General features: G+C 42.9%; 1 protein-coding gene across 1 annotated transcript in view; it reads left to right on the top strand.

Annotated features, from left to right (window-relative positions):
- The first annotated feature begins 12,193 nt into the window (after positions 1–12,193).
- Positions 12,194–24,544, top strand: part of sdt (stardust) — an 851,212-nt gene continuing 838,861 nt past the window's right edge. The window contains exon 1 of the mRNA XM_067155496.2: positions 12,194–12,269. Coding sequence (XP_067011597.2) covers positions 12,255–12,269 — 15 coding nt within the window. The 5' untranslated portion in view covers positions 12,194–12,254. The remainder of the gene's footprint in view (positions 12,270–24,544) is intronic.

A 24,544-nucleotide genomic window follows, 5' to 3' on the forward strand; every position in this document is an offset into this window, starting at 1 on the left:
TTGAGTTTCTACCCTTGAGCAAAACACAGCAAACATTACCATCCATACACAGTTTGCACATGTTAATTAACAATGGAAAAAATTATTGAAACCAGACTGTGAGCACTGATAGAACCTACCCTGGAAGAAGAACACCATGAATTTAAAACCAATAGAAGAATAACAGACCTGATCTTCACCCTAAGGATGTTAATGAAACAGGACTGGGAGAGTGGGAAAGACATAATTGTAGTACTCTTAGACCTAGAAAAGGCATATTATAGGGTTTTATTATTTCGTATGGAATGCAGAGGATATGGTTACAAATATGAAGGTCAAACTACATACAAATCTAGTAATATCCACTCATGATAACTAAACTACATACAAATAATAAATATCTAGTAATATCCACTCATGATCACTAAAACTCACAATTTAATGTCCAGAGAAGTAATCCAATTCACTGCATCGTCACTTGCATTTTGAAGGTCTTCATATCCTCTGTTGAAGGACCGTAATGGGCATTCCGTCACAATATGATGAACCATTTGCACTACATCACCACAGTCACACTGAGGGCTAGGAGGTTTCCCCAGATTTCTTGGTTGAGGGCAATACTTTAGCTTTTGACCTCTGAATAGTACTTGAGGAATGTAGTGGGCCCTCCTAATATCCAGATGAAAGGTACTGACCTCTGTTTTGCTGGTGTTGGGTTTCAATCACCAAGTGTTAAAGTAGTTGTCCAGTGTTAGGAGATCTTGAGTGAGAATTGTTTCAGCAGTTTCAAAGTCTGTGGACTGGACTGTCAGGACTATGTCATCAGCATATATGAATTTCTTGCAAGCTGTAGGTAGAAGATCAGCAGTGTAGATATTGAAGAGAAGTGAAACAAAGACTGAGCCCTGTGGTAATCCATCATTTAATCTATAGGACCTGCTTATGTTACCATTTAGGTGTACTTCAATTAGTCGTTTGCTGAGCATGTTGTTGAGCAGTGAAGCTAATGTCTTGCAAGGAATGATTTTCAGAAACTTCAGGATCATTCTTTTCTGCCATACTGTATCGTACGCTGACAATAGGTCTACAAACACTGCAATGTTTTTTGTTGTTTTTTTTAAAATTTTTTTTAGCCCTGTTCAATATGAGTGGCTAGTGCTAAAACCTGATTGCAGCAGCTTCTTTCAGGTCTGAAACCTGCCTTTTGGACTTGGATGTGCTGTAGTATAGTAGCTAAGATTTTGTTACAGGTTTTAGAATGGCAACAATTTTAGTTCTTTTAAGAAGAGATGGAAGTCTTCCTTTCCTTAGAATGTCACTAAAGAATTTGGAAAGCCATTCCAGAGTTCTAAGACCACAGTATTTCCTGATTTTGTTTCCTTCAGAGTATGAGAAACCTATATTATAGGGTGCTTAGACCAGTCATACGGAAGTGCCTCAGAAAACTGGAAGTGCCTGAATATCTCATAGGCAAGGTCCATATGCTGTACCACAACTGTAGCAGTTGTATGTATGTTGGGGATGTCCATTCAGAATGGTTTAATACCATACAAGGTGTCCAACGAGGAAGCACACTCTCACCATTGCTATTCATTACAGTCATGGACAGTATTCTTAAAAATCTGGAAAGAGAACGAGATGGAGAAGTACACACATTAGTGTTTGTTGATGATGTAGCCATCTCGGGAGAGACAGAGGTAGAGGTACAAACTAGGCTGGATGAATGGGTAGCAAAGTTCAAGCAGTATCAGAAGAAAGTTAACACAACAAAAACTGTTGCACTGAAAATGAATAGGAAAGCTACTGGGTGCCACATGAGCTTGAAGGAGGAAACATTCAGTGTGTACAGGTATTCAAATACCTAGGCAGCATGATTTCCAGCAGGGGTACTGCAGATAAAGAAACAGTAAACAGAGTGTCTAACAGCTTCAACTTCTACATCCTCATAAGACATCTACTTTGGAATAACTAAGTGCCCATGAGAACCAAGATGACTCTGTGTAAGTCATATTTTGTGCCCATCCTCACATAGTCTAGAAACACGTACACTGAAAGAGAGAGAAATTAGTAAATTTCAAGCATGTGAAATGAAGTTCCTACGAGCTACCCTTCAAACAGTACTCAAGGATTATGTAAGGAATAATAACATCAGAATGGAACTGGAAGTGACTCGATAGAAGAGAAGTTAAGGACTTCAAGACTACCATGGTATGGACATGTGAAGTGAATGCCTGGCACAAGAACACCACGTGCATGCCTAGAAAGAAGGGTGGGAGGAAGAAGGCTATTTGTTACAGTCATGACTAGAGCCCGGATTATATGTAATTACATATTCTGTTGTCATATATGTAGCTACAAGAAAAGCTAATGTCGGCAAATCACACCAAAAGGATCATTATTCCAGGAGTTTAAAATTACATATTTTTACATATTTTGATGCATAATAAATATTTTAAATATTTTGAAGGATGTAGTGCATTTGAAAGTAAACACAATTCTTTCTTCACTAATTTTACATTGATTTAAGTTTTTTAACTAAACACTTGAAATAGTTTAAAAAGCCTGTACATCTCTAAACTCTAAAAAATAATTTAATAATTCAAAGTGAGGTATTCTGGCATAGAATTGCATCCCTTAACTTTGTTGACGGTGCACGTCTTGGGTGTCTCAAGCCGTGTCTATCAATCTTACCGTGCTCAAACTTTGTCACATTGTTCTCCTCTTAGATTTCTTTTGTGATCCTTTGCCAGTCCTTGGTTTAATGTCATATGTCAAAAGTGCCCTTTTTCTTTCTTTCTTTCTTTCTTTCTTTCTTTCTTTCTTTCTTTCTTTCTTTCATTCTTCTTTGGTTATTGCCCATGATTCACTTTCAAGACTGTTGTATAACTGGTAATAATATGTTTAATTTTGTAAATAATTATACAATAAATATTTCATTAAATTCAAAATGTTCTACTTATTGCATTCCCTTTGCCTCCTTACATCTATTGAAAATATTCACACTCATACCATCTATAAAGGCTTGAATTTACTAGAGAGTATCCTTGATAACGAACAAGTCTGAACATGCAAAACCATGTCGATGTCATTGCTGAATGTTAAAACAGAATGATCTTAGTATGGCACGTACTCAGTCCCGTCGGAGACAGTCTGCCAGATGGGGGCGTAAAGCCTTAAGCATAAGATCACATCGTCATGGTTATGCATGTTTAGAGTTGTTTGTCTCTGTCGGATGGAGACATAAAGCCATGAGGTGACCTCTTTTAAAATCACTCATGCTGTAATGTTACATTACTTGTCCATTGAATGGAGACGTAAAGCCATAAGCAGACCACTCGACAACACAGATGGACAACTAAGTAGTCTGTCAGATGGAGACATAAAGCCTTAAGCTGACCTCTGTCAGTGACTGTCAGTGACTGTGTAGTTAGACCTCCAAAATAGCAATGGGAGGGGCATCGGACCGTAAAACTTGGCCCAAGATAGCAACTGTGTAGTTAGGCCCCTCCGAAATGGCAAGCGGGAAGGATATCTAACAGTAAAACTGAGCCTCTAAGCTCTGTGTAGTTAGGCCCCTCCAAGATGGCGTCAGGATGGACATCTGTCCGTAAAACTGGGCCGTGTGCAGTTAGGCCCCTCCAAGATGACGTCGGGAAGGGCATCTAGTCATAAAACTAGGTTAGACTATATCTGCCCCCTCTGGTAGGAGGATCACAATGGCGTCGGGAGGGCATCTGAACGTAAAACTAGGCCCGGTGTAATTAGGCCCCTCCATGAGGTTAGGTGTGCTCTCTTATGCGAATCCCCATTGCCCCACTACTCAAGATGGCGTCGGCAAAATCCGCGCATTCCCATTGCCCTACTAAACAAGATTGCGTCGGGAAGGGCATCTAGCCGTAAAAGTGAGGTTAGGCTTGCTCTCTTAAGCGAATCCACATTGTCCAACTACTCAAAATGGCGTCGCGAATATCCCCATTGCACTACTACTCAAGATGGTGTCGGGAAGGGCATCTGAGCGTAAATCTAGGTCATGTGTAGTTAGGCCCCATCCATGAGGTTAGGAATGCTCTCTTATGCGAATCCCTCATTGCCCTACTACTCAAGATGACGTCGCGAGAATCTCCCATTGGCCTACTACACAAGATGGCGTCGGGAAGGTCATCTAGCTATAAAAATGAGGTCAGGCCCCTCCATGAGGTTATGATTGCTCTCTTACGCGAATCCACATTGCCCTACTACTCAAGAGCGAGAAGCCACATTGCCTTACTGCTCAAGATGGCGTCGGGAAGGGCATCTAGCCGTTAAAGTAAGGTTAGGCTCCTCCAAGATGGCGACTATGAGGTTAGGCTTGCTCTCTTATGCAAAATCCGCGAATCGGCATTGCACAGTACTATATTAGGGGTCAATGGCCTCGGTGGACAACACTCATAGTTACACTACTAGGGGTCAATGACCTCGTGGGAAAATGCTGACGTAGAATCCATTGTTTAAGAACCCGTATTGCTCTACTACAAGAGTTGTTGACGCAAGTTTAGTCTTTGATATTTTGGAGCCATGACACCAGCTCCTTGACTGCCTTCTATCTTTCCTTGTAATATGAGGTGTATACACGTAATATTGAAGCATTCTGACAGGGCTCGAGGGAGGAGCAATGCACGGTGTTGTCACATTCTTGCAATCCTTTCTCCCTCCCCTCGCTCCCGGCCCTATTCTTCGTTCAGACTGCTGTGTTCTGTCGTACGTAACTCAGAAGTGAGAGGTTTGGCAAGTTCTAGCCTCACGAGCTGGCCAGCAGACTTTCTCCATAGCAACCGCAGTGGGTCCACCCACATTTCCATGGCAATCATACCCCCTACTCCCTTATTCCCACCCACCCAGACAGGCAGTAAACAGACCTCCCTTTAAGAAATGTCAGAATGCTTCTTTAAAGAATACGACGTTAGAAGTCCGTACTTCGTCGGTGGATGCAGAGTGGGTCTCGGTCAACAAGTGGCCACGGCTGATCTGTGGTCCACCAGCTCTGCACTCCGACCGGCCAACCAAGCAGTGGAGCGGTGCTCACGGCTCTACCGTGGCTCTACGCCTCTGCATTCGGGAGACGGGATAGGGCTGGGCCTCACGGCTGCCCCAAACGTCGGCTGTCCTGAGAATGCTTTTCCGTGGTTTTCTATTATCCTGCACTAAGGCGAATGCCGGAACATTTTCTAGCATAGGCTAAGGTCGCCAACCCCCTCACCTTCCCCGTGCATCTGCTTCACCGTAGCAGATCTCCTGGCTGAGAGACGGCGTTCCCATTTCAGAGGCCCGCCTCCCCCTTCAGGGGAGGAATGAAAACGTTTTAGTAGCAGTAGTAAGTCCGTATTTTCTACCTCGTAGAACACGGCCTAAATAAGCTGTTTTCCTGGCTTTGATGATGTTTGCCATCTCACGCTCAGCTCTACTTCTCCTTGACATTGCATTATTGGTTACAAAACCTCTCCAGGTTATTCTGAACATTCTCCTATGTAAACACATTTCAAAGGCCTCTAATCTGTTCATGGAGGAAGCTTTGGCAGTCCTGGTCTCCACTCCATAAAGCGGTGCTGACCAGACGTAACATCTCAACAGCTTTTGCCTGAGTTGAGGTTTAAATTATCATAACAAAAGAAAAAAGATCTGGAAATCTCAATACGGCATCTGGTCTCTTTTTCAGCGTCCAGATTGTCTGTTGTGGTGCTCCCAAGGTAAGTGCACTAATTTACTCGTTCAATGTTTTGATGGAGACATCTTCTTGGTTGTTTCTGCTAAATATCATGAAATTGGTTTTTGTGATATTGATATTTCCTTACATCAACAAATATACTGTATTTTTGACGCAGAATACGTCTGTTGTTTCGTTTCAGTTCTGGCTCCCTCGATAAAAGTCTGTCTCGCCCAAAGGAAGAACTTCCTCCTGGACATTCTGAACAGTGGACAACATGGAAGGCTCTCAATCGATTACGCTCCAGCACCACGAGATGCAAGACCAACCTACAGAAATGGAGCCTTCCTGTGGAGACAGTTTACTGCAAGTGTGGTACTAAGCAGACTAACGAGCATCTTCTACTGTGTCCATCTTCTCCAGCCACTTGTATCATTAAAGATCTAATGAGGGCAACTCCAAATGCGCTTGTCGTGGCCAATTTTTGGTCAACCAATGTTTAAAATTTCCTTGTTTAATTTTTGTCTCTCTTACTGTGTACTTCTGACACGATAAATAAATAAATAACCTACCGGATTTCATTCAATAATTTCAAAACTATAAACGTTAGCAAAAATATAATAATTGATTTGAAAATAGAAAGGTCCAGAGAGTTTATACACATACACCGATGAGGCAATGCATTATGTTGACATACCGACCCAGGAACATTTAGTGCGCCTGTAGCGGGGAGAGTAAAACGTGCAATGCTGGTAGCATGCTGTTATAGTAGTCAGAATAGGAAAAGCAGCCGATCTCAACGCGTTTGATAAAGGGGCAAATTGTGATGGCAGGGCACCTCGGTACTAATATCTTCGAAACGGCACGGCTTGTGGGCTATTCTGGCGCCAATGTTGTGAACACGTATTAAAAGTGGTGGAACAATGAGCAAACAACGAGGAGTCGTCCAGCCCTGTGTCGCCAACGTAGGCTGTCGCGCATTGTTCGGAGCAACCGCGGGGCCACTGTTCGAAAACTCGCCAACAGATGCAACGATACTTACCAGACCAATGTTTCCCAGCACAGGATTCGTCGAACACTGCTGCATATGGGACTGTGGAGTCGACTCAGTTGTACCCTAAAGCTGGCTGCACTTCACCGAAAGCAGTGGCATGAGGTAGGTACAAAATCATCGCCAGTCTTCCCACTTTCATGTGTTAGAAATTACTAAACGTACATCTTAAAACCTAGCGAAAAAAAAAAAAAATACACAGGACGATTATGAGAAAAACTCAACCTAACGATAGAAGTAGCGACTTTAATTTATTTCACATTTTCAAACAGTAGGCCTACTGTGCTTGCAGCATTCTAATGTAGAATTGGAGAGGGTGTTTGGGGATAAGCCTCTTCCCCCCCCCCCCTCCCCTCATACGCAATGACACAGCAATCCTGAACGGCCTTGGTTCAAGCAATCGCTGCTCAGCCTAAAAGCCTGTAAATTACGGAGTGACACGTGGTGAGGGCGACGAATCCTGTCGGCCCCCATTCTTAGCTTTCTAGACCGGGGACACCAACTCGACGTCAGATGGCTCCTCGATTGTTCTCACGTAAGCTGATCTCTCTGTCGGTAGGCGTGGTGGAATAACACCCACGGTATCCCCTGCCTGTCGTAAGAGGTGACTAAAAGCGAAAAGCGACCCCAGGGACTCAATTTGGGAGCGTGGTTTGCTTACTTGTGCCAGGCTCTTCACTTTCATCTATCCTATACAACCTCCCTTAGTCAACTCTTGTTATTTTCTGACCCAGGCGATATTAGGTCGCGAGGCCTTGGCAGTCTTTCATTTCCATGCGCTTCGTGGCCCTTGTCTTCCCTTTGCTGATACCTTCATTTTTTGAAGTGTCGGACCTCTTCTACTTTCCTTCTGGTTATAGTGTTAATAGGGGGTGGTTGCTAAGTTGTACTTCCTCTTGAAACAATAATCACCACCACCACTACAATGCAAGCTGAGTGGGCTTCGAGTCAGCCCTCAGATCCAAGTGAAAATCTCTGACTTGCCCGAGAATCGAATTCGACCCCCCGGGAGCTAGAAAGGCTCGCTAACCCTACACCGCGGTGCCGGCTTGTTTAGTGACATGATCACTGTAGAAACAAAATTAGTAAGTAAATGTCCAGGACTTGACACTTTACCATAAATACTGGTCGTACGAAGTTCGTTTACGATGTTCGGAAAATGCTATCATTCGTAAGAACTTGCACGTGTAGTTTCAGCTAGAAGGAAAAGTTGAGAAGTATTAGCAGACATTGCCGAAGCTGGCTTTCCTCAGTGCTGTGGAATGACGATGATGCTTGTAGTTTAAATGGGCCTAACAACTAGGTCATCGCCCCTGATCATATAAGATTAAATGATAGAATACATTTTAAAAGTTACTCACTGAATAGGATTAAAATAGCCGGCCCCGTGGTGCAGGGGTAGCGTGCCTGCCTCTCGCCCGGAGGCCCCGGGTTCGATTCTCGACCTGAGGGCTGGTTCGAGGTCCAGTCAGCCTACGTGATTAGAATTGAGGAGCTATCTGACGGTGAGATGGCGGCCCCGATCTTGAAAGCCCAGAATAACGGCCGAGAGGATGCGTCGTGCTTGCTGACCACACGACCCTTCGTAATCTGCAGGCCTTCGGGCTGAGCAGCGGTTGCTGGGCAGGCCAAGTGCCGTGGGGATTAGTTTTGGTAGAAAAAAAGAATATGAATTTAAAATACGGAAGTTTATGAAATTACAGTACATTGTATCAGTCAGTTTTAAATTTGTTAGCGTGTTTCTATTTATCGAAGCTAGTAACTTCTGAGGTTTACATTTTAGTGGAATACTAGCGTCTTATTTTGAGTCTCGTTTAGCGACTTAAGTCGTTTATGAGTTGGCAACACTAAACCCGGGCCAATCCATTGGTAATACGCATTTATCATTGGCCCTTTTTTCTTAAAACTCAAGCAATTAGCGAATAGGTTTACCAGACGTAGTCTTTTAAGAGTTTTTTTTTTGGTTGTACTCTCTTCAGTAGAGTACGTTTATGTACTCTGTTCTTACTCTACTGTATGTTAAACTAACCAACGGATTAAAAGTGAAGGAATATACAGCTCATATCATTGGCTACCGATCATATTCATTTAAATATAGAGAAGTCTGAGGAATTAATGCAGGAGAAAGGAGTTATTATTCAGGAATCCCTTCTATTTGATCATTTTTCATACTAGAAAAAATGCTGAGAAGAAAGTGTTCCGTGAATCAAGCATTTGCCTAATGAAAAAATTGTGAGCTATATCAGTGCTTCTGTACTGCACTTTGTCCTGAAGGTATATGAATTGTCTATGCTCTACCTGCTCACCATGCCAATTTGGAAATAAGTTTTAGCTTCATGAAATCACAAAGCACAGTGGGCACCGGAGAGAAGTCCGGCTCCATGGCTAAATGGTTAGCGTGCTGGCCTTTGGTCACAGGGGTCCCGGGTTCGATTCCAGGCAGGGTCTGGAATTTTAACCATCATTGGTTAATTTCTCTGACACGGGGGCTGGATGTATGTGCCGTCTTCATCATCATTTCATCCTCATGACGACGCGCAGGTCACCTACGGGAGTCAAATCAAAAGACCTGCATCTGGCGAGTCGAACATGTCCTCGGACACTCCCGACACTAAAAGCCACACGCCCTTTCCTTTTTACCGGAGAGAAAAGGCTATTAGTTAATTCAGGGGGGGGGGGGGATAACTCAGTTCAATATCAAACACCTAAATTGCGTCCGGTTTTATGAACATTGTTACAAGGACAAAGAAGTAATTTATAACGTTAGAGATTATTCAGATGATATCTAATAGGATGATTATTAATATATTTCTTTCTTAATCCCTTTACCTTCCAGGTTTGGTTTCTCCCTCGAACTCAGCCCGAGATTCCACCTCTATTGCCTCAAGGGCAGTGCCCTGGAGCGTGAGACTTTGGGTCGGGGATGAAAACTGGGAAGCAGGACCAGTACCTCGCCCAGGCGGCCTCACTTGCTATGCTGAACTGGGGATAGGGATATTGGAAGAGATAGACAAGGAAGAGGGAAGAAAGCGGCCGTTGCCTTAAGTTAGATACCAACCCGACATTTGCCTGGAGGAAAAATGGGAAACCACGGAAAATCACTTCGAGGATGGCTGAGGAGGGGATCGAATCCCCCTCTACTCATTTGACCTCCCGACGCTCTGTAAACCCCGTTCCAGCCCTAGTACCACTTTTCAAATTTCGTGGCAGAGCCGGGAATCGAATCCGGGGTCTCTGGGTAAGAGCAAGGCTCACTACCCCTACACCACGGGGCTGGCTGACACTGTGGTTAGCCGGTCCGAAATCTCGTTGGTCGAAAACATTTTTACCATCGGAATGATGGCCAGCAGGGTAGGAGAGGTGGTAAATAATAAATTTGTGTGGCTATTTCTAGCTGGGTGCAGCCCTTGTAAGGCAGACCCTCCGACAAGGGTGGCCGGCATCTACTGTGTGTAGGAAACTGCGTGGTGTCGTTGTAGTGGAGGATAGTGCTGTGTGTGAGTTGCAGGGATTTTGGGGTCAGCACAAACACCCAGTCCCCGAGCCAAGGGAATTAACCATTTCAGGTTAAAATCTCCGACTCTGCCGGGAATCGAACCCGAGGCCCTCTGAATCGAAGAACACTGCCCTGTCTATTCAGCCAAGGAGGCGAAGTGATGCAGCTCTTTTCAGGCACACCCCCAATGGAGGTGAGCTGCATGTACCATTTAACCACATACCAGCCCTCCTGCCATTCTTAAATTTCTGATAGTACCGGAATTCGAACCTGCACCTCCGGAGGCGGACAGGACATGTGGTGGTATACATTTCTAATCACTAGATTGCGTGCCAAACGTCTGGATTCATTTCCAAATCTCTCCGCCGTGTTCACGTGGAGTGAGGGTATATGACGCTGTTGAAGGTGATTCATCCGTCGGATGGAGACGTTAAGTCTTGAGCAGCCTTTGGAGCTATTCGACAGGAGTAGGCTATGTGCCGGCACCGGGTTTCACCCTCTTCCTTCCAGCTACCATATATCGCGTCATTCATTTCATCTCATTAACTCCTCTGATCAATCAATCAATCAATCAATCAATCAATCAATCAATCAATCAATCAATCAATCAATCAATCAATCAATCAATCAATCAATCAATCAATCAATCAATCAATCAATCAATCAATCAATCAATCAATCAATCAATCAATCAATCAATCAATCACTACTGCTCTGCATTTAGGGCAGTCGCCCAGGTGGCATATTCCCTATCTGTTGTTTTCCTAGCCTTTTCTGAAATGATTGCAAAGAAATTGGAAATTTATTGAACATCTCCCTTGGTAAGTTATTCCAATCCCTAACTCCCTTTCCTATAAACGAATATTTGCCCCAATTTGTCCTCTTGAATTCCAACTTTATCTTCATATTGTGATCTTTCCTACTTTTAAAGACACCACTCAAACTCATTCGTCTACTGATTTCATTCCACGCCATCTCTCCACTGACAACTCGGAACATACCACGTAGTCGAGCAGCTCGTCTCCTTCCTCCCAATTCTTCCCAGCCCAAACTTTACAACATTTTTGTAAAGCTACTCTTTTGTCGGAAATCACCCAGAACAAATCGAGCTGCTCTTCTTTGGATTTTTTCCAGTTCTTGAATCAAGTAATCCTGGCGAGGGTCCCATTCACTGGAAACAATCAATAAATTTCCAATTTCTTTGAAATCATTTAGGAAAAGGCTAGGAAAACAACAGATAGGGAATCTGCCACCTGGGCGACTGCCCTAAATGCAGATCAGTATTGATTGTTTGTGTTTGTTTGTTTTAGCTGTTTCTCGTCCTTTAAAATACATCATTTTGTGAGAAACCGCATACTCTGGTTGGGGTCTTACGAGAGACTTATATGCCCTCTCCTTTACATCCTTACTACAACCCCTATACTTACAATCATATTTATGTGATTACCCCAATGAAGATCTTTCCTTATATCAAGACCTAGGTACTTACAATGATCCCCAAAGGGAACTTTCACCCCATCAACGCAGTGATTAAAACTGAGAGGACTTTTCCTATTTGTGAAACTCACAACCTGACTTTTAACCCCGTTTATCATCATACCATTGCCTACTGTCCATCTCACAACATTATGAGGCTGACGTCAGCAAAGGCCGATTTGAGATAGACCTCCAGTGCAAAAACATATCGATGTTTAAATGTTCCCTTTTTTTCACTTCACCGGTATGGAAACCGTATTTACAAAGCACACGTGTACTACGCTATAAGCTTATATTGTTAACGTACTCCCTTCAGACCTGGAAATTACCATAGGTTACTGCAATTAACAAGGAGGGCGGCAACGTTGTCATGGCCGGCAGTGACCCAACAATGGTTCCTTGTGTGATCTTGCCGAAATATGCCTGGAGCAATGCTCATTCAGCCAGGCGTGTATGTTGGCTGCCCTGGTGTGAAGGCGCTCAGCTGACAGAACTGGTGGCAGTGCAGTGCGGCAGGTCGGAGCGAGTGTGAGTGAGTGCGATGGGCTAGCTAACGAGGGAACTGAAGGATCATGCGCTGTGACCAGGTGAGTGACATGTGTACTCTCCTACTAGACTCACCAGAGATGTCTGGATTAATAAAGTAAACAGGCAGTCACAAAACACCACAGACCTCAACATGCAGGCTGTATGCCGATTGTTGCATTTTCGCTAAAACTATGTATCTATGTTCTTTGCTAGGATGTGTTATTAATACATAATGCAACATATAGAAGTTACTTATAACCTCAGGGAGTAATTTTTAAAATGTACAGTGACTTTTTAAGGAAAGTTGCAATTTTGGCATTATGATTTAATTAGAATTGAGTAGATTATACCCTCAAATAGATGTGTGATAAACACGCCATCATTCATATTCGTGTGCTGATTTTGATTTCTTTAGTGAATTCAGACCTCTTTCATAGAGAGTTTGAATTTCCTCGCGACGGTTTTGTGAAATTTATTTCACTCTGTAAATTAATCATAATTTCGTGTGGCTAATTCTAGCCGAGTTCATCCCTTGTAAGGCAGACCCTCCGAGGAGGGTGGACGGCATCTGCCATGTGTAGGTAACTGCGTGTTATTGTGGTGGAGGATAGTGTTATGTGTGGTGTGTGAGTTGCAGGGATGTTGGGGACAGCACAAACACCCAGCCCCCGAGCCATTGGAAGGTTAAAGTCCCCCGGGAATCGAACCCGGGACCATCTGAACCGAAGGCCAGTACGATGACCATTCAGCCAACGAGTCGGACACGCTGATCACTTGTATGGATATTCCATGTTTCCTTCTCTTGAAACTAGTGAAAAGTACTTTCCTCTTTTAACAATTCGCTCAAATTCAGTCAAAAATTACAGTTCTCAGGGGAAGTATTTTAAGCTTTTAAACAATACGAACTCACCGATTCACCAAATGTTGTCAAACCATTCTGCGTTATACGAAACAGCTTTATAATAGTGGTTTTGGTTGAATTGTGTTTAACTCAAAATACGAACGTAGCATTTGCTTTGGATCGTGAATGTTGACCAGGCATTATTTTCTAATGTGGACTAGACAAAATCAAAGCGTGTAGGTCACATTTGTGTATTGTTAGCTAATAACATGTAACAATCTCTTTATCAGATAACAACTTGCTTTACGTCGCACTGACTCAGATAGGTCTTATGGCGACGATGGGATAGGAAAGGGCTAGGAGTGGGAAGGAATCGGCCGTGGCTCTAATTGAGGTACAGCCCCAGCATTTTCCTGGTGTGAAAATGGGAAAACACAGAAAACTATCTTCAGGGTTGCTGACAGTGGGGCTCGAACCCACTATTTGCCGGATGAAAGTTCACAGCTGCGGGCCCCTAACCGCACGGCTAACTCGCCCGGTCTTTTTAAGAGAAGTAGCTGCGTAAATTCAATGCCAATAACTCATTTACAAGATAAAAATGTCCACGTCCACAATTACCACAGAAAATGCATTGCACGTAAGACGAAATCTTATCTGGTTGTAGCCATTTTTATTAACAATATTCAGAATATTAGCAAGATAACTCAACTCATCTGGTTCTTACCGGGGACTGTTCTGTATCCTTGAATCACTTGGAAGTATAATTTGGCTATTTCTTCAATACTATGACGAAATTACTTATCCAGTTGGTGTCAAAGTACCGGGCGAGTTGGCCGTGTGGTTAGGGGCGCGCAGCTGTGAGCTTGGATCCGGGAGATAGTGGGTTCGAATGCCACTGTCGGCAGCCCTGAAGATGGTTTTCCGTGTTTTCCTGTGTTCACACCAGGCAAATGCTGGGGCTGTACCTTAATTAAGGCCACGGCCACTTCCTTCCCACTCCTAGTCCTTTCCTATTCCATCGTCGCCATAATACCTATCTGTGTCGGTGCGACGTAAAGCTACTAGCGAAAAAAAATGTCAAAGTATACTATAGAGAACATTGACCATAGTGGCTTAATGCAAAAATAAAAAAAAAACAACGAAATATTGACTTATTTGTTTTTTCCCCGGGATGAGTGAATTATGGAAATAATTCCTTTCGCACTACATTACATTTTTTTTACAATATCTTCATATTATGGAGAAAAGTTCAGGCGTTTTGCAGATGATGTTATTCTATATGGAGTAATAAATAACTTAACAGGATTGTGAGCAATTGCAAAAGGATCTCGACAAATTCGTGAGATGGACAGGAGGTAATAGTATGATGATTAAATGTCAGGTTGCAATTTCACAAAAAAGTAGTAGTCCTCTGAGTTTTAATTACTGTATTGATGGGATGACAGTAACTCAGGGGAATCACTGCAAGAACCTAGGTTTTAATATAAGGAAATATCTTCATTGGGGTAATCACTCAAACGGTATTGTAAATAAGGGTTACAGAGCTCTGCATATGGTTTTGAGAGTTTAAGGATTGTAGTAAGGATGTAAAGGAGAAGGCGTTTACGTCCCTGGTAAGACCCCCATTAGAGGATGGTTCTAGTGCATGGGACCCTTCCCTCACCAGGGATTACTTGATTCGAGAACTGAAAAAAAAGCAAAGGAAAGCAGTAAGATGTGTTTTGGGTGATTTATGACAAAAGAGTAGTGTTACGAAAATGCTACAGATATTGGGTTGGGAAGACTTGAGAGAAAGGAGACGAGCTGCTCGACTAAGCGGAATGTTTCCAACTACCGGTAGTCAATTGCCTTGGAATGACATTAGTAGACGAATGAGCTTGTGTGGGGTTTTTATGAGTAGGGAAGATCGTAAAATGAAGATAAAGTTGCAATTCAAAAGGACAAATTGGGGCAAATATTCTTTTATAGAAAGAGGAATAATAATTTATCAAGGGAGATGTTTGAGACAAATTTCAAACTTCTCTGAAATTATTTGAGAACAAACTAGGGAATGAATTGTTAGAGAATCTGCCACCTGGGTGACAGGCCTGAATGCAGATCAGTGGTAATTGATTGAAGGAACAGGATGCATTATCTATAACCTGGTAATTATAAGAAAGGTTTGTGACCCCAGATGTACTTAGTATTTTCCCTGTGGTGGAGGTGGAGAATACATCCCTGCCTCTTGTAAGGTGCGAGTGAAAGGTGGTAATCCCCAGAGGCTGTCAAATTGGGAAAATGGGTTGCTAACTATGGACTGCTAACGGCGTCTAGATTGTGTACACTTTCTTAGATCAGTCTGTTCTCTTTCAACCTTCCTATCCGAACCCCCTTGGTACGTTTTTGTTCTTTTCTGACTCCGGTTTGCGGGGATTCTTACATTTTTGCGCTCTTCATGGCGCTTCCCATTCTTTTACGGAGGACATTCCAACACGGCACTTAGTTCATTTGAATTTGAACCGTAAATTAGTTCTTACTTTACGACATAATGCGAGCTTATTCTTCGCCCAGAAAATTACAGTAGTTCAGTGTGTTAAAACGGTTTGTTTATCCACTTTATAGACAGTCCGTTTTCGGAGCCTTATCGGCTTTTTCCCTAGAGCATTGTGAAGTAGAGCTTTTCCTTTTCAGATAAAATTCACATGTGCTGGAAATAAAATAGGACTAACAACACTCATGATTAACTGCCACCCTCAGAGGCCCGGGTTCGATTCCCGACTCTGCCACGAAATTTGAAATGTGGTACGAAGATTGGAACGGGCTCCACTCAGCCTCGGGAGATCAACTGAGTAGACGGGGTTCGATTCCTGCCTCAGCCATTCTCGAAGTGGTTTTCCATGGTTTCCCCACTTCTTCTCCAGGAAAATGCCGGGATGATACCTAACTTAAGGCCAAGCCTACTTCCTTCCCACTTCTTGTCTATCCCTTCCAATTTTCCCATCCTCCACAAGTTCCCTGTTCAGCATAGCAGGTGAGGCCGCCTGGGCGAGGTACTTGTCCTCCTCCCCAGTTTCCGGGCTGAGTAGCTCAGACGGTAGAGCGCTGGCCTTCTGACCCCAACTTGGCAGGTTCGATCCTGGCTCGGTCCGGTGGTATTTGGAGGTGCTCAAATACGTCTCAGTCTCTTTTTTTTTTTGCTATGGGCTTTACGTCGCACCGACACAGATAGGTCCTATGGCGACGATGGGATAGGAAAGGCCTAGGAGTTGGATGGAAGCGGCCGTGGCCTTAATTAAGGTACAGCCCCAGCATTTGCCTGGTGTGAAAATGGGAAACCACGGAAAACCATTTTCAGGGCTGCCGATAGTGGGATTCGAACCTACTATCTCCCGGATGCAAGCTCACATTCGCACGCCTCTACGCGCACGGCCAACTCACCCGGTCGTCTCAGTCTCATGTCGGTAGATTTTCTAGCTCGCAAAAGAACTCCTGCGGGACCAAATTCCGGCACCTCGGCGACGCTGTAAAAGTAGTTAGTGGGACGTAAAGCCAATAACATTCTTCTTCTTATTCACCTTACTCGTACTTCAGACATCATTGTTAAATATTTTTTCTGTGTAATAACAATTCTGAATTACCACACATAACTTTACGTGGTATTCAGTATTTCCTGACTCTATTGGGTTAGTATGATTCTGTTAGCAATAATAATAATCTATATATATATATATTAGTTTGTATGTATGTGTCGAATAGACTCAAAAACTACTTGAGCGATGAAAATCCACAGCCTGTTTCCAGTCATTCGACCGGCTCAGGAATGGAATGAATGAAGCCCCATTTAGCAGTGAGGATAGGAATTGTCCGGCTGCCGAAGCCTGTCGCACTCCTCTAGGGCAATGATTAATGAATGACAGATGAAATGAAATGATATGGGATAGTGTTGCTGGAATGAAAGATGACAGGGAAAACCGGAGTAGGCCTACCCGGAGAAAAACCTGTCTCCCCTCTTCTTTGTCCAGCACAAATCTCACATGGAGTGACCGGGATTCTTATTACTCCTGGGAGTGTTTAGGAAGTGGTTTGAACGAAATCTGATGGATAGTTCGCCATAGAGGATGAGAAGGGTGAAAAAGAGAAAATAGGGGAAGGTAAGTAAACTGCATGGCAAGTCTGATCAGTGGGTTGCCTAACCAACAGTATGTAAAGATTATGATATATTTCTGAAAACTTTTCTTCTTCTTCTTCTTCTTCTTCTTCTTCTTCTTCTTCTGCTTCTTCTTCTTCTTCTTCTTCTTCTTCTTCTTCTATAAACGGTATATAAAAATGAAAAGTACAAATTCAGTTCCCATTGCATAGGGGGTGAGAAGGATTGAAGAAAGAAAATGTCGAAAATGACAGAGATTGCGGGTGAATGTGTGTGTGTATGTTTCAGCATAGTTCTCAACCAAACTAGTTACACATATAACTTGCTATCTGGAAAAATTACTGTAGGAGCAAGAAACCCCTAGCACCCCTAAAGAAAGGGGTGAAATGTAAACATCAGAAAAATGACTGATATTAGTGGCGAGTTCATAGTTTTTGGGGTAGCTGTTATGAACCGTGACACTCTGGATGCCGTTTGAGCCAAAGTTCATTCCCAATCGGGATGAGGGTTAGAAGGGGTGAAAGGAAGGACCAAAATGACCGAGATCATGGATGTAGGTGTGCATGTTACAGCATAGCTCTCAACCAAACATGATACTCATATGACTTACTGTCTGGGAAATAAAACTTTACGGTAAGGCACCCCTATGGGCGGGGGTGGAAAGGGGGTGAAACATTAAAACAATAGAAAACGACCAATATTAAAAGTGAAAACGATCTATGTTAATAAATATTTTTCTTTTGCATTTAATTAAACGCTTTAGAAACATCAAACGCGCTTGAATTAATAAACGCGGGCGAAACCGCGGGCACAAGCTGCTGCCGCTGCTAATAATAATAATAATAATAATAATAATAATAATAATAATAATAATAATAATGTCCGCCTCTGTGGTGTAGTGGTTAGCGTGATTAGCTGCCACCCCCGCAGGTCCGGGTTCGATTCCCGGCTCTGCCACGAAATTTGAAAAGTGGTACGAGGGCTGGAACGGGGTCCACTCAGCCTCGGGAGGTCAACTGAGTAGAGGTGGGTTCGATTCCCACCTCAGCCATCCTCGAAGTGGTTTTCCGTGGTTTCCCACTTCTCCTCCAGGCGAATGCCGGGATGGTACCTAACTTAAGACCACGGCCGCTTCCTTCCCTCTTCCTTGCCTATCCCTTCCAATCTTTCCATCCCTCCACAAGGCCCCTGTTCAGCATAGCAGGTGAGGCCGCCTGGGCGAGGTACTGGTCATTCTCCCCAGCTGTATCCCCGACCAAGAGTCTGCAGCTCTAGGACACTGCCCTTGAGGCGGTAGAGGTGGGATCCCTCGCTGAGTCCGAGGGAAAAGCCGAACCTAGAGGGTAAACAGATGATGATGATGATGATGATGATAATAATAATACTCCATGAGCTTGTATTCGGGAGATAGTGGATTCGAACCCCACTGTCGGCAGCCTTGAAGATGGTTTTTCGCGGTTTCACACTTTCACATCAAGCAAATGTCGGGGCTGTACCGTAATTAAGATCATGGCCGCTTCCTTACCGCTCCTAGTCCTTTCTTATCCCATCCTCCTCATAAGACATATCTGTGTCGGCGCGACGTGAAGCAACATCGTAAAAAAAGTAAAAAAAAATCCACACGTTTCACCCTTCAGCCGAGCGACTGAATGTTGAAAACATCCTAGGGATTTTACGTAAATAAAGTATAATAAAGTATGAGAAAATATTCTTGATTTATTCCAAAAAATTACAATCATTTTCTTAATCATCGTTATCCGGTCGATTATATAAGCAGTTTGCATTTTTCTACCACTACGAGCGCTAATGTGAGTCAATGCATTGTTTCACTTAAGAACCACTACGAGCGCTAATGTGAGTCAATGCATTGTTTCACTTAAGAACCACTACGAGCGCTAATGTGAGTCAATGCATTGTTTCACTTAAGAACCACTACGAGCGCTAATGTGAGTCAATGCATTGTTTCACTTAAGAACCACTACGAGCGCTAATGTGAGTCAATGCATTGTTTCACTTAAGAACCACTACGAGCGCAAATGTGAGTCAATGCATTATTTCACTTAAGAACCACTACGAGCGCAAAACATTCGGTGTGGACATTCTTCAAAAAATCAAAAAACGGCTGAGGGTGTTGGACCAAGGAACACATAATAGAAAGAATTATGTCAATAAGTTAATTTGGTTAGGATTTGATTCAACAAGAGAACGAGCAAAGGAATGAGAGATTTTAGGCTGATTTTCCGGAACTGCATTTGAGCCGGAAGGGATTTTTGAAATTTGTTTTCTTTAGTTTGATGGAGCTATCTAAGACTCACAATTTGAAACCTTTCCGGGCCCTTTAGTCCTTCAACTTTCGACACAATGGAGGAAATTGCTTAATTTTACGTTTTTCTTAGTATGGGGACCACTACTTTGTGTGATAAGAAATGTTTTGAGCATGAAAAGATCATTTAGGATCAAAATCCCTGTATTGGCCGGGAAGCGAACAGAAGGCTTCTACGCCAACCATACAACCAAGGAGCCGGGCACGGCGCTTATTAATGACTGCTGAAGAAAAGCAATCTCGGCTGTGTGCGTGACTGTTATTCAGAGTGAACGGTTCAGCTGTACTAAATGGAGTGTGAGCATGGCCGCCCGCCGTGTGTGTCCTTGCGCTGACCGTGGGAACCAATCCATGGCCTCCTCCTACACCCTCGCTCGCTCGCTCGTCCGCCCGCTTCTCTTTGGAACTGCGAGGCGCTTTGGTCAACGAATTTCCCTTTCTCACAAAAAAAGAAAGAAGGAAAACAAGAAAAAAGAGAAGCGAAAGAAAGCGATCTGGAGCTCAGCAGAGCAACAAGTTAACCGAGACAACAGAGCAGTGTTACCAATGGCAAGACACGTGTTTCTATTCATTACTGCTTCATCCTAGGTTTTGATTTCAATTGCCAAGATGCAAAGAGACTTAAATTCATTACAAAAAAATCATAAACAAAGAAAAACGTGTTTTTATGTGCAAGAGGTAGGACCACAGTTCTCTCAGCATAAAATTAGAAAAAAAATAATTAAATTCTTGTGCGAGAGAAATTAAATTTCTGTGATTATCTAGATATTTAAATGTTTAATTTGGACATAAGGTATTTTGCTGCATTACATTGTACACAAGGGTATTTGCAGCAGTAAACAGCTTAATGTAATTAATGGTACTAGGAACATAAACTCAGGTGGACTGGATAAAAGAAGAAAAACTGAAAAATCATTTAATTACTATATATTATTTCCATTTGTTTTACACTGTTTACATTTCCTTTATTTTGTGACAGAAAACTAGGTCAGATAGGCCAGCACATTCTTTACATTAATTTAAACTGTCAGGTTTCAGCTGATCTAGTTGTCATTCTTCAGGCTGTATAAAATTATGGCTCAAACATTGTCTTAAATAATGAACAACGGAAGATGAAAAATATATCAATTAAGTCACTTCAATAGCCAAAGAAAAATTATACATTAAAAGTACTACAGTAATAATCCAATTGCTTTAAATGGCTATTACTTCATCTCCTGCAGAAATGTATAATAAGTCATCATCTACATCTACATTTTCTAGATGTGGAGCTGTGTCATTATCATCAAATCGTTCATCCTGTCTAGTCAGTGTATTCTTAAAAAAAGTCAGGTCTTCTAACTTTTTCCAGTTTTCTGTGAAGTGTGAGAAGTGTTTTTCAAACAGGCATTTCAGATCCATCACTTTTCTTTTTTAAACTTAATTTCCTCAAGGACAATCTGAGGTTTAAACTACGTCCCAGTTCTTTCCTCTTTTCAAAATCGACTTAGCTACAGAATAATCCTTATTGTAAAGAACTTCTCCACGCACAATAATGTTTCCCGTACGTGATCTTGCAATTATTATCCGTTTGCTAGGCTTTTGTTGAAAATGCCATATTACAGCTGACAATCAGTGTAGCGAAGCGGACAGTTTTACCAAATTTGGTTATATTATTGTTCTTCATTTCTGTTTGTAGTATATGGTATTATTTGTTTTTCATTTTTTATTTGCTTGCTATTGATTTGGTCATTAACTTCAAGAACCGGATCAAAAATATATTTCGTGGACGTAATGGTGTTTGCTGTATTTCCACTAGTATTTAGAGGCTTATAGATGTGGACATAATAGTACTTGCATTTCTATTTAGTGACTGGACATAAGAGTCTATGCAGCAGTCCATGATTTTTAACCTACAAAATAATCAACATAGAAGGCATTTTGAAGCTCTACGCTAGTGTTAATCAATGCTAAATGACGTGAAGAAGGAAATGTTGGTCCTATCTAAATTTTAATTTTTGTGGACTTAAGGCTCTTTGCATCTGGCAACTTATTTTTATACCTGACACTGCTCGGGTCGTGTTTCAGTTCTTTATATTTCATTTAAACACAGCTACTCTGTCACAAGGAAAACAGTTCGCTGACACAGAAAATGACGCAAGTCTACATAAGGTATCTCTTTACAATAAACCTATATTTTTTTTCAAGGAAAACCGTGACACATTAGAAGAAATAGGCCACTCCACTCTTCCTAAGTTTTGAAACACGATACACAAGCCAAGTAATAAGTATACTCTAGCCTGCAAAACGGTTATACTATGAGTTTTGTATAAACATTAGGTGCTCCCTACGGGGTGTATCCCCTTTCTTTCGTAAGAGGCGACTAAAAGGGGTGACCGAGGGATGATATTAGAACGATAAGACTACTTGTGATTAGTATCATTACGTGCGGAACACGACTAGTGCCACCTTGCGAGGAAAACCATGGGTCTACTTTACATAGGAGCGGTACAATGATGAGAGAAACACTACGGGTTTGGGCGTTGCTTGTGTCAAGTGCCATCGTGTACATTCCACTGTGTTCAGAATGGGTCTGCGCTAACTATGAGTAGTGCCATTTTACGAGAAACACCATGGGTCTACGTTTCTGTGATTAGTACCACTATGTGTGAAACAGCATGGGTTTGGCTGGCGCCTGTGATTAGTAGGACTGTGTGAAGATAACCATGGGTCTGCATTGCCTGAGAGTAGTACCATTATGTGAGGAATACCACGGGTGTGTGTTGCCTGTGGGTGTTACTATAATGTGTGATACACCGTAGGTTTACATTGCCTATGATTAGTACCACTATGTGAGCAGCACCATGAGTATACGTGGCCTGTGATTAGTTCCACTAAGTGAGGAACACCGCGGGTCTGCTTTGCTTGTGAGTAGTACCCTTATGTGCGAAACACCATGGGTTTGTGTTACCTATGAGTGGTGCTATTGTGTGTGACATACCATGGGTCTACATTACCTGTGATTGGTACCACCATGGGAGAAACAGCATAAGTCTACGTTACCTGCCATTATATAAGGAACATCATGGTTCTGCTTTACGAGTAATTAGTACCATTATGTCCGGCTCCATGGCTAAATGGTTAGCGTGCTGGGCTTTGGTTACAGGGGTCCCGGGTTCGATTCCCGGAAGAGTCGGAAATTTTAACCTTAATTGGTTAATTTCGCTGGCACGGGGCCTGGGTGTATGTGTCCTCTTCATCATCATTTCATCCTCATCACGACGCGCAGGTCACCTACGTGCGTCTGGCGAGTCGAACTTGTCTTCGGACACTCCCGGCACTGAAAAGCCATACGCAATTTCATTTCATTTCAGTACCATTATGAGGGGCCTGTGATCTGGATTTTGTACCCCATTAGATAATAAGCATCATCCCAGTAGTGAAGGCACTGTGAATTGGATTCACTGATTGTTTGTTTCACTATCATTTTTTCATCATCATTCGTTTTAGATTGTAGTCAGTGGATATATTTTGAAGTTTTAATTTTCATTTCGTTGCACCTTGTACCATTAGGGGCCGATGACCTAGCTGTTACGCCCATTTAAACAACAACAACAACAGCAACTATCATCATCATCATCATCATCATCATTACCGAGCTCGATAGCTGCAGTCGCTTAAGTGCGGCCAGTATCCAGTAATCGGGAGATAGTGGGTTCGAACCCCACTGTCGGCAGCCCGGAAGATGGTTTTCCGTGGTTTCCCATTTTCACACCAGGCAAATGCTGGGGCTGTACCTTAATTAAGGCCACGGCCGCTTCCTTCCCATTCCTTGGCCTTTCCTATCCCATCGTCGCCGTAAGACATATGTGTCGGTGCGACGTAAAGCAAAATAGCAAAAAAAAAAATAGCATCATCATCATTATAAACATAAGGGGTACGGCCCTCAGAAACCCTAGAATTTACTCTTGCTATAACATGCAAATCGCCGGCTCCGTGGTGTAGGGGTAGCGCGCCTGCCTCTTACCCGGAGGCCCCGGGTTCGATTCGCGGCCAGGTCAGGGATTTTTACCTGGACCTGAGGGCTGGTTCGAGGTCCAGTCAGCCTACGTGATTAGAATTGAGGAGCTATCTGACGGTGAGATAGCGGCCCCGGTCTAAAAAGCCAAGAATAACGGCCGAGAGGATTCGTCGTGTTGACCACACGACACCTCGTAATCTGCAGGCCTTCGAGATGAGCAGCGGTCGCTTGGTAAGCCAAGGCCCTTCAAGGGCTGTAGTGCCATGGGGTTTATAACATGCAAATCACCAACAACAGATGGGACACTTAAAGGATGATTACTGGCTAACGAAGGTGAAAAGGTTGCTCGACAGAATAGGAATGGGGAACTACCGGGGTAAAGAGATTCAGTAAGGAATTCAGTAAGAAATAGTGAAGGATATTGAGAAACAGACGATCATGGCAAAATGTGGAACTGAAAGGACACAGCTGGAATTTTTTTAAATGATACATAATAGGTCAATGAGGAGAGAAAGGCTCCTTAACAGTGAAGTGTGGTGGCTAATAAGGGTGTATTCTGCCCGAAGGCAGGTCCGAACCTCCGCAGAGGGGTGCCTGAGCCGGAGTTTACGTACGGTAGGGTGGCCAGTTCCTTTCCGCTCCTCCATTCCCTTACCGGGGGGGGGGGCACCAACAGTGCGTGGCAACACATCCAAATCTTGACCACGCCCAATGTTGCTTAACTTCGGAGATCTCACGGGATTCGGTGTTTTAACACGGCTAAGGCCGTTGGCTGATGACTAATGGGAATATATAAAATTAAGGGTCAGAGAAAGAGAGAGAAATAATGAGAATCAGTGTCTACTCTGTGGAAAAGAAATGGAGGAAACTCATTTTAGGGCAACCGTAGAACTGAGTGTTAAATATCTGGAAAGTGAATATTAAACAAAAATAGAAAGAGAGAATTCTATACAATTGTTAAAGTATTAAATGAAGAGAGGATTATACCGTGAAGAATAGCAAATTATTTTGTGTTTTAAAAAGTATGTGGAAAAAGGAAATCAA

This window comes from Anabrus simplex, chromosome 11 (assembly GCF_040414725.1).
Source record: "Anabrus simplex isolate iqAnaSimp1 chromosome 11, ASM4041472v1, whole genome shotgun sequence".
Lineage (NCBI taxonomy): Eukaryota > Metazoa > Arthropoda > Insecta > Orthoptera > Tettigoniidae > Anabrus > Anabrus simplex.